Genomic DNA, 11547 nt, shown 5'->3' with positions numbered 1-11547 from the left:
CCCCAACGTCCATCACAAGCCACTCACATCACAAATTGCCACAATATATCCTCACGTACATTTAAACACTCTTCTAAAGTATACTCGTCAACTTTGCCCATAATCCCTCCTTCAATGAGCGTATTCATTCGAGGTTGACACTGTCGCAAAAAATCCACGACATCGTCCAATTCTTTTTCATCTTGAGTTGACGCATACAAATCTCGTAATATTTTAATTTTTTGCTGTACGACCTTTAAATCGGCGTGTAATTTCTGCAATTGCTGCTCTCTTGAGTGTCGCTTTGGTTTAAGAGCCATCTCTTCTTTCAGCGACGTAGTAGACGATGGTGGCGTAAAGACTGGCGCATTGTTTTCAAGCTCAGGAAAAACCACGCCTTGTACTTGAAGCTGTTGATAAATGTCGTAAAACGCGCCACTTTGAAATGCATCGGCCCATTGACGAATTAGGATTAGCGCTTGATGCTGGACATCCACGCCCAAGCTTCCATTGGATAGAATGGCTACCTGGTGTAGAAAGCAGCGAGATGCGACGGAGCTGTAGATTAGAGCGGGTCCGTTCTTTACCACGGTCTCGGTAAGCACCAGTGCCAAGAACGTCACTTTAGGGTTCCCACTTTGCAACTGCCGTTGTAAAAGCCGCACAATATCGTCACAAATGGACTGATACGCATTTGCGTAATCACATAGTGCCATATTAAGAGCCCACTCGGGTCCATCAAGGGCTTCATCTGTAGCGCGTGCGACGAGGTTCTCGACCTCCGCGAGCTTTAACATGTCGTCGGCCATGTTTTATAGACTAATGTAGCCAAAAAGACGACAAAAAATAGGATTTGAGCTCAAATCGAAAAATTCGACAGTTTAAGAGCACGGACTAATACGTAAGCCATGTTGCAAGATGCGCGGCTACTATATGGGGCGGTAGCCATGTCGGCGAGTATGTTTGTGTTTTCATTCCTCCATAAACGGGAAGAGCTTGATGATCACGAAGACGAGTCGGCAGAGCGGCTTGTGACTACGGAGCTCTTTTATCAAGCGATGGAGAACATGCCACACTTGACGACCCCCCAGCGGCTCGAAATGCGGCGCTTTTGGCGCAATTTGGTCAACAAGAACCTGCAGAAACGACCAAGTAGTGACATGAACGACGCGCTTAACGACGACGAAACGAGGAATCCAGAATTAAGGATTCGAGACGTTCAGGTCTTTGCGCAAGAGTATAAGCGCGTGTTTCCCGACATTTTTCCCGAGAAACACGTGCTAGACGCTGCCGAGCAAGCTGCAGCGTTAATGCCATCAGCTTGGCGCGATCTTGTTGGCAGTACGAGCTCTATGATTGTATCCACTGGCAAGCGATTAAACCACATTGCCAAAGATACGAAAGACGAGGTGCAATTGGCCATGCAACGCAGTGTTCGAACGGTATTAGAACGCGCATTACACATTGTCGCATCACGGCTTAAAGAGAAGCTTAAAGACCCCGATATGCCAAAGTATCTCAAGGTACGACTGTGTGACACGTGAGAATTAGTATATCGTTTTACTCACACAATGGCTACAGATGAATATTGATATTGGAATTGAACAATTCATGCCAGATGTCGAAATGGAAATTTTAAGAAAAACACGCGATCTTTTTAGAAACGAGTCACTAAAGAGTGACATGGAAAACATGGCACACCCAACAACCCAAGACGAATGTTGTGCTTCTTCTTTAAACAGTCAAAGTGACGCACCGAGCTTTTCAATCGCAACTCGACGCTTTAGCGTCTTTCGAGCGGTACGGGGACATATTTTACATCACTTGTTTCCACATAATAAGACCATTTGGCGATCGTTTAAAGACCCATGGTGGGGGGTGTATACAAGTGTGGGTCTTTTACCCGTTGTGGGACAATTATGGTGGATCTTTTTATTCTTGATTAAAGACAAGACGAATGAACATCAATTATGTCAATTTATTGTTGGATTTAAAGCAGCACAATTTATCACACTTGGACTTATTCACATGACTTTAGGCGTCCTATTGTACGTCAAGTGTATTGTGCTTGGCTCCATGCTTGCTTGTCAAGGCAATATGGGACCTGCATTAACTGAAGGCTCGGCGTGTTTCTTTGCTCTCCAGATTCTGCTGGTTTGGGCCGCTTTCTTTCGCTTGCCATACACAGCTCGTCCGCCAGAAGCAGTTCGATTGCGCTTAAAGGATGTTGAAAACGAAGATTGTCGTGTCTTTCGGGATGCTTTTGGTAATATTGTTCATTTGGATCGAGGCGGGTACCTTTTGAAGTTTTGTGGGTACGAAACACTAATTTTTATCATCACAATGGCGCTTGCGTGTCTTGTACTGTGGCTGCCATTGGACTCGTGGCAGCGGCAGGCACTGTTTTACTGGATTCGCACGGCTTACGGATTATTTTCATTTCCGTTTTTGATATTTAAGATTCCCGTGCTCACGAACGTGTTGATGCATACGCGCCCAATGGGTTATAACGAACAAGGAGAGACGGTTCGGTTTATTATCAAGCAACGAAACGAGTAAAGTATGACGACGAAACAAACACAGCTTGGTCGGGAGTTTTAAGAGCATTGCTTGAAAAGAGGGCGAGAGAATAATTATTGCATTGTAGGGTTCCTTGTTTTTGCCAATAAATTCAAGCAGTAATAACAAAGAATTTTAAAAAGGAGAACGGTCAATCAATAATGCCGTTTTGCGGAAGCTCGTAGCACTTGCAATGTCTAAATAATTATCTTTATACGCAAAAAAACCTTCGATGCTTGTAAGCCCTTCATTGCCTTTAAAACACGAGAATTAAAGATATCCGCCTTACAATCAAGAATAAGAGGGAGGTGCATTTTTTTTGCTATGCTTTTATCATTCCTTTAAGAAATTAGCTTTCTAAACTTGGCAAGCTGAACTTGCAAAACAACTGCTTTCATTTAATAATATCGATGCGGCGAACATTCTCCATTTCCAGCTGTATCCACCGCTGGTGAGGCGAATTATTCTACTTTACAGATGGTGCGGTAAGACTTCGAAGTTACAACCGTTTCTTTCTCAAATACCAGCTGGTAACAAGAAATTCTCATCGGTGCTCTCCCAGAATAGATTAATGTTTGCATGGTCGAAGGAATTCCTGGCATTTCTTATTAGCGGCATTAAGTTTAGCAGACTTTGCCGTCATTCTCGCAAAGACTTGTGCGTGACTTCTTATGAAAAACGCAAAAAAATAAAAGCAGGATATTGGCAGGCAGTTTTTAATGCTGTGTTAAGATGAAAGCGTTGCTCGTGCAATGAGGCAAGTTTCCCAAGTACGTTTTGTCGATAAAGTTTAACAAAATCATGTCGACAAACCAATCTCTGACGTGGTGTTGCTTGCGTGGAGACAGCGAAAGAAGTATGAATGCCTCCGAGATGAAAAATGGCACCTGACATGAATAAAATGAATTGAGACGCTTTCATTTCGAATTCCTTGGGAGCTTCAAACGATAGCAAAAAAGGCCGAACCCACTACGTCACCTAAATTGGCGAAATCGTGTTCAAAGTCTACCAGCAAATCCTTTTTAAATTGAGGAAGATACGCCATTTCACTTCCGTCCAAGGACTTTAAAATTGGAACGGGGCATTTTTCGCTTTGTCTGCTTCAGTTCAAGCTAACAATACTATTAACAGTGTAATAGAATTATATTTCCAAGCTCTGTTCCAGGAAAGGAGCCTTCGAATACTTGACGTACACGACGTGGAGAGGGTAAGTTTTAAAGTTGCTTAAGCGTGGTCAATAGTAAGGAATGCTTAATTTCAAGAAAAAGCAAATATGTAGTTGATTTATCAAGCTCCTATGAATTTTTTTTTCTTTAGGCCTGGCTATACTTTATTAATTATAACTATGAATATTGCGTGTAACGGGCTAAAGTGCCTAATGTTACACACACGTTAAGTACAGTTAAAGGGAGGGAAGTCAATCACTTCATATTTTTTGAAGTAATATGACCTGTTACTGGGGTAAGGATCACATAATGACCCATAACCCATCCTTGTGTATGTGATGTACACAGGTACATTCACATTGAAAGGGATGAAGTCTAGCGTCATCCGGGGAGCAGATGTATTCAGAACAATACACTCGCCACACAGGGAAGCACATATACAGAGATGGCATCTATTCACTAATAAGAAAAAGTTTTATTATTTGATATTAATAAATATCAATCAGTCTTAAATCTACTCTAGATAAAGGCGCGCAAGTGAAGAGGGATAACCGCTTCGTGACGACGCTTTTTCTAAGGTACAAGTTCGTTGTGTGATGTCGATTTGAGTGCCCACCAACTACCTCACTGCATGTGAAAGAAGACGGTCAACTTGCTGTTTACTGTGCTTAAAATGTATGTCCTTGTAGTGCGAGGAAGCTTTAGAAGCGCCCACTTGAAATTCTTCCCACGACCCGCATCTCTAAACGTGTCACTAAGGACGAGCCTCAATATCGATTGTGCTTATTACAACCACCTTTCCAAACATCATTAAGAGGGGACTGAGCACTTGGCGCAAAGACTTGGTAAGCCAGCCATGACCAAAGTCTTGGGCAGTCCTCCTGAGCAACATGCTGCTCAGTTAGAGCAGTTTAAGGCGCTTGTGCTCGGACAGCGAATGGCCACTCCGAGGCACATAGCCATGCTGCGGCGGAGTCCGTCCTTAAGACTCCGGATAAGCTTAGGCGTTGGCAGGCTCGAAGAAAGGCTCTCAACAGATCCGTTAAGACACTCTCAATCCGGCTTTATTAGCCGAGGCCCATTCGTATTGACCCACCCAAGTTCGATGGAATTGCAGCGCACGCGATTGTCTGCGGGGTTTTAGCGATGAAGCATTTCGGTGTGGCGCAGCTCTTCGAGAGCGTCATCCAGATGGTGTCCTATGCCTTGTCGCGTTAGCGCGGTAACGCCTCAGATTGGGCTTACTCCGCGCTTTACGGCGGACGGTTAGTGTAACGGGGTGTATTGTTACATGAAATTAACACTTAAAGGTTGTTAATTAATATATTATCTAAAAGGTAGATAATATTTGGAGGATATTACTTTAAATAGTAATTTTCAGAATTCTTATCCATAAATAGGTATAGACCATTATATCTTTATATTCCGCAGACTAATCAGCTGTAGATGTAAACAAAAGAGAGATACAGATACGATATGAATTCTATTCCATGTTTAGTATTAGTTTATAATTAAGTTAGCATTTACAAGATAGATAGAAGATATACTTAATTATATTAATATAGTTTTCAAATTACCCTCTTTAAGCTAGTTACCTTTAAGAGAAGGCTTCCTCTGCACGTACTAGTGTACGTGAAATAACGTAAGGCACCACTCGCAACTGAAGCAGTGCGAAGTGGACTTGTACTGAAGCAGTACAAGTCTTAGTGCCCCGTTACAGTTAGGGCTCCCTTCATGATCAATCTTAAGACAAAGATTCGCGCCATGTATCAGCGTCAAACAACGAATTGTTACTTTAGGTGCGCTTCTTTTAAGCGCGATAGGCGAAGCGGACCCTGCAAAATATGTGCAGGAGATGCGCTCGCTTTCAGCATCCATTAATGCGAGTCTGCAACCAGAACACATTTAGGTGCCCACGTTTATAAATAGAGTGCGGCACGGCCCTCGCGGCAGGCCTTTTTTAGAAAGGTGCTGTTGACGATGGAAAAGGCAAAGAAAAAATTGCCTTAGTTGAAGAGAAATCCTTTATCATTTCTCGGCTACAGCTTGATCTAAGCCATCGGCCGATGGATGCCACTCCTATGTAGTTGGGCAATGCAGACGTTGTCTGCTTTAAATGCGGTAAGCGTGTCATATGATGGCTCGCTGCTATGCCAGAGTCTCTACTGGTGCTAATATGCCTGCAGCGACCTATGTACACTTACACGGTGCCAACCATGCCACCCAAAAGAGGCAAAGATAATGTGTCGTCTGCAAAGACGCCCTCACAACCACGCACAAAGCGTACGCGCCGAGTTAATACGTCGCCGTCGCTCAAGAGGAATTTAATGTTCCTACACAGAGCCGAGAGCATGTGGGAGATGATAGCTAACCAAAATAACCAAGCGTCGCAAGAGCCGAAACAGAAGTTTCAAAGTCTGGTCTGTGCGATAACGCGTCAACCAAGACATTCGACTTACCTGGCTTGTGTTCAATTCAATTTTAAGTTAAATTTGAATATCATCTTGTCATTCTAAGCGAGAGCTGCGGTGGTTCATTGCGGTCCGAAGTGATGCGTGATACGTATTAACCACAAAGGGTTCGGTGCCCAATCGAATCACTCGAAACTTACAAATAGCATACTTTATTAGAAGGCCGTATTCAGCTTGTTGTTAGCGTAAACCACGCACCATCCACATTCGGCCTTACGCACACATAAGGTCGGGCTATAGGCTATAGTGAGGCGGCTTGCTTTCACGCAAGTACTCATCGACTAATCGGTATAATCGACTTGTTGCTTTAACAACGGTCATTGCCTGGTCACGCATTACTTGGGGCCAGGTTCCAATCAATTTCGTGCCCGATGCCCCAATCATTCGGTATCTGGCTCGGCACTTCTTCTGGAAACAAATTACGATGTTTCAACAAAATCTATGAAACGGGTTGTCTTTCAAGAAATCCCAGTCTGGAGCAGCGAACCGTTTCGAGTTGTATGTTTCTAAACACTCTCGTCCATTGTGGACGACGAGCAACAGTCCACCAAGTTTTCTTCTGGAACTGGAGCGACTATCGTGTGAATCTTTCCTTCCTTAAGTTCGGACAAGAACAGATCACACGGCATCTCCGGGAGTTTATTAGATCCTCGGCAGATTTCAAAACGTGCTAAAGCACCTCAACTAAGAATGCCTCCGCAATTTTGTCTTCAACGGCCTCGTACACCTCATTCGAAGGCCCGTCCTCTTGGACCGGGACTGATTCAACGTCATTCACATCGACGTGTGTTTAATTGTCCTTACTTGTCGTGTACTCATTTTCCGAGTTACCACGACCTTTGACTTGGAAGTGGATGCCGTTGCTCTCTCGGCTAACACACCACTTCTACAAATCGAACCAGGCTCTAGGAAGACGCCAGAAAAGTGTGTACATGCTGAGGCACAAGTTGAGTCGTCAACGTTGAAAGCCACGAAGGTCTATCACGTGACGAGCTCGTTGGACTTCAAAATAAAGGAGAGCAACAGTCAGGACGAAAAATGTCGTCTACTGTTGAATCACTTCGGTGGACTAAATGTCTCCCTTCCGTCGCACCTGAAGGCTAAGCTAAGTCGGTCTAGCTACAGCGATGGTCTGTTATGGCACCAGCTGTCACCTTAAAATTCTTTGAGAATAGATAAAATTTAAAAAAGGTTGAACAACTAAAATATATGTCCATCATGACTCAGAATTCAAGTTAAAGATATTTGAAGATACTTCACGAGCTTCATGATGCATCATCGAGTAGGCATCCGTGAAAAGGCATTCACACGAGTGTCAGATGAGTTTCAGTGGCCACAGCTATATCGATGGGTGGCCAACTATATTCGCTCCTGCGACAGTGTGAGCGCATAAAGCCTGCACCGTCCAGCAGTGCATCTTTGGGGCCACCGCCGTTTCCAACGAATTGTTGGAAGTCGCGCAGTCTGGACTTGATGTTTGGCATGCCGCCTAACCACAATGGTCGAACGGGGCTCGCCGTTTCTGTAGACAGACTAAGCAACTGGTGCATTTAGCACCATGTAGCACCACAATCTTAGACAAGGAGGCAGCTCTCTTGTTCCTGGATCACGTATATCGACTACAGGGATGCCCGAGCTCATAGTGTTGGGTCAGAATCCACGTTTTACGTCGGGTTTATGACGTCATGTGTTTGAACTGCTGAGTAGCTAGCTCCACATGTCGGCAGCCCATCATCCTTAGATCGATGGTCAAGTGGAACGAGACAGTCGGGTCGCGGCGAATGTATTGTACGGTAGCGACTACTAAAGGATGTTGCCTTTCGTGTAGTTCGATATTAATACCAGTGTCCAGGCCAGAACGGGTAAGACGCCGTTTTATATAAACGGACTGCGCCATTCTCGGACGCCAGTCTTTGTACGCAGCCCGAGTCTTAGTAAGGGAGGCCCCTCGCTACGCTCGGTGCGGAACAGGGACGTTACTCTGCCAGTTTAGCAGTGGTCACGACACCTAGGAGTGTCAGTCCGAAGTTAGGCAAAAACGCCTGTGCATCAAGACGATAACGGCGATTCGTTATTGACAACAACGTCTTTTGACCGACCTCTCGATCTAGTCCTTTGCCCACCTTCGGCGGTTTCATAGGCGAGTTTGATGCGAAAGCATGAGCGAGGCTCAACGCTTTGTGGATTAGCGATTAGTCACTCCACGAAGACTCTTCACGCGACGGCAAGTGCGCAGGACAAGCAAAAACAATATGCGACCGACATGGTTGCAAAAACAATGAACGCTTTACAATACTTTTCTCCCGCTTTACGGGAGAAAAGTATTGTAAAGTACGGCTATTCTACCTATAATCTGTAGCACCTGAAGTTACTAGGAGATTTCTGCCGCGTTTTATCGGGCCGTTTACGGTGGTGGAGGATGTCGTAGACCTAAATTGAAGGCTCACTCTCCCGCCGTAATTGAAGACGCACTCCGTCTTTTACGTGGGTCGTCTGAAACGGTATGTAGATCCAGAAGAGATTACATACCCCCGTCCGTCTAAGGAGTCCGACGATAACACCGACCGTGAGTCGAGCGTCGATCAGATAGGGGTGACAAAAAAAGGCGAAAGGCTTCCCGCCGACACATTTCTCCCATCATGATATGGACTTGTGTAGCGAGTGATACCACGCGAGTAACGCGGACTCATCATCAGCTTCTCCAAAGGTCCAGCCGATATTTCAGCCTTTCGTAACCCTTGCGATCTTGCGAGCCAACATCGTTGAGATGCGAAGTCAGTCAGCAGCGCTCAGCGCCTGCGATTAAACGGATTCAGGATCGAGTGCCGCAAGTTGGTGGGCAAAATCGCCACTCTTTTCTGGTGCCGCCTGCATTAATGGATGCTGCTGGGAACCAGCGCTTCTGGTTGAATAGTTGTTTGCCCACCGTTCCATGAAGCATTAGATTCAGATTCTTGTCCAGTGGAGAGGATACTCGGAGAGTTGTGACGTTCAAAAACCGGTCGACGCCTTGTGCCTCGACGTGCCGGGACTAGTGTCTAGGAGCCACTTCCCTATTTCCAAATGGACTAGCAGGAGTAGCGTGATGAGAAGAAGCAAGTGTACCGCCCATGATTTCGCTCACACGCAAGCGGTCGAAGTTGATTCGCTGCGACCGTTGTTTCGCCACATTGCTATTTAGTTGAAAACGGCGCAGGAAATTGCTTCGTATTAGTCGATTGTTTCATCGGAACGCAACACGACCGGGATCAAGGAAACACGGCGAAGTGATTTTTCTTGAGCCTCCCACGAATAGTTGACGCCATAATGATTATGAGCGTCTACAGTGGTGTGCTCTAGGAGCGACGCGCTGGTTCCATCCAAATGAGGCCATTCGGATAGAGGTGGCATCGGTGCTATGCCACCAGTCACAGCCGCGGTCAATACGGCTAAATTTGCGACACCGACTGTACACGTTCACGTGCCGTCGATGGAGCTTTAAGCTCATGTTCTTCTGCGTCAGACTCCCCGTTGTGGATTATGGTCCGACCGACAGGTGTTGTGGTTTCGTCCATTTGAGAAGCAGCTGCCCCGTAATGGGCAGTGCTCTCATGAATGGTCGCTGCGCTAGCTAGCGCAGACGACGAGACGGTTGCCTTCGCAACGTTAAGCGTCTCCATGTTAGAAGCAATGAGTGAATTTTGATAGGTCATTACAGCGCCATCACCCTTCCTCATTAGTCGCTGTGTTCATCACTACTATGGGTGATTGCAGTGGTGTCGACTCATTGGAGTCAGTAATGAGCGACGGATCTACACTCACTGTGCAAGTGGGATGGATCATGAAGTCCAGATAATAGCGAGACAGCAGCAGTAGTAGCTGTCGGCATTATAACTGAGGCACTAGTTAACGGCAGCGTTTATCGCGGCGCGTGCGCTTCGTTTTAGGTTTATTCGAAACAATACGCTCGCCACGTAGGGATGCACATGTACAGAAATGGTGTCTATTTTTTTAAACTAAAAATATTTAATCATTTTAGATACAATCAGTCTTAAAATTACTTTATAGAAATTGGGTGCGCAAGCGAAGACGGATAACCGCTTCCGTGACGACAGTTGTTCTAAGGTACAAGTTGGTTGTGTGGGGTGGCTTTAACGCCCACCAGCTACCTCACTGTACGTGAGAAAAAACAGTCAAACCGCTTCCTAGCTGTGCTTGAAGGTGTGTGCTTGTAGTGGGAGGCAGCTTTAGAAGCGTTCGCCTACAGTGCGTCACTGCTCATTGCCCATTCGTGCGTCTAGCAGCGATGGGCGGCTGATGTAAGACTTAAATCAACAAATAGTCACATTAATTTTGCTATAGGACCATGTGTCGTAATATGAAATAGTACTAATGAGAAGACTTATCTTTCTTCTTCTTTACTATTCCTATAATAATTATGTCAAAAGCGAAAAGCTAGCATTTCGGCTTAAAGTTATTTATGGCTTAACAAGCAGGTATGCCGTCGGGTGATCGAATAACTGAGCACGAAATGAAGTAGAATGCTTGTCAGGCGCGTGTCCGTACATTAATTACAATGAAGTGATCTGATTATCGCGGTGTGAATGTTAATGTTTTGTTAGTCACGGAAGCAAATGGCGTGAAGGTGCCAATCAGTGAAGAGAGTAAAGACAACGAATGAGAACTAGTGTATTTGGAAATGAAACGGGGCGAAAATGGCGAGCCAACATAACAAGACTTTCAGTCACTAGTCGGCAGTCTTCTTTGGATTGACCGCTGTTCGAGACCTGACATCAGTTTTACCGTCCACAAAGCAACAAGGCACACGCACCACCCAGCTTCAGCGACTGGAGTAGACGAAATACATTGCTCGATATCTGAAGGCAACAAAACACACAAAAATAATCACATGAGTATTGACACAGAGGATGATGAATTCAAGCTTTCAGGCTGAAGTGATTCAGACTTCACGGCAACAAATCGGATCAAAAGTCGATTACCGATGGGGTACTTACCATGAACGGAGTAATCTTGCAGTGGATCTGCAAAATGTAGACTGAACTATCTCTGTTTACCATCGTGGCAGAATTTACATCAGCGACGCATGTAGGACGGGAGCTGCTGGGCTTGCGGGAGGTGCTAAAAAAGATTGGTCATCTTGCTATGGAACCCATGAACATGCTGATGTACAATCAAGCAGCAATCAAGAAGTTAGAGTGTAAAGAAAGTATGCCAACCACTGAACACGAGGATATGCTTATGAAATGCATCTGCAATTATGCAGAAGGGGCATAGTCATACCTAATTACGTGGAGTCGACGCTCATGAAGGCGGACCTTGTTCTATTAGTGCAGGTGAATCGGTCATAGCGCTTCGCCCGAGGAGGAGAATTA

At 45.3% G+C, this 11547-nt stretch overlaps 2 protein-coding genes across 2 annotated transcripts; one reads left to right on the top strand and one right to left on the bottom strand.

Moving 5' to 3' along the window:
- Positions 1 to 23: 23 nt before the first annotated feature.
- Positions 24 to 788, bottom strand: CCR75_001605 (uncharacterized protein; the record flags this gene model as incomplete). Its single annotated transcript, XM_067959707.1, has 1 exon — positions 24 to 788. One exon carries the CDS (start codon positions 786 to 788, stop codon positions 24 to 26), a length of 765 nt encoding a protein of 254 aa, XP_067816286.1.
- A 7-nt stretch (positions 789 to 795) lies between these two features.
- Positions 796 to 2700, top strand: CCR75_001604 (uncharacterized protein). Its single transcript, XM_067959706.1, has 2 exons — positions 796 to 1502; positions 1561 to 2700. The coding sequence occupies exons 1-2, from the start codon at positions 888 to 890 to the stop codon at positions 2536 to 2538; spliced, it is 1593 nt and encodes a 530-aa protein (XP_067816285.1). The 5' UTR covers positions 796 to 887; the 3' UTR covers positions 2539 to 2700.
- Positions 2701 to 11547: the final 8847 nt, after the last annotated feature.

This window comes from Bremia lactucae, linkage group LG4, assembly GCF_004359215.1.
Source record: "Bremia lactucae strain SF5 linkage group LG4, whole genome shotgun sequence".
Taxonomy (NCBI): domain Eukaryota; phylum Oomycota; class Peronosporomycetes; order Peronosporales; family Peronosporaceae; genus Bremia; species Bremia lactucae.
The sequence above is the reverse complement of the archived record's forward strand: the minus strand, read 5'-3'. Positions and strand labels throughout refer to the sequence as shown.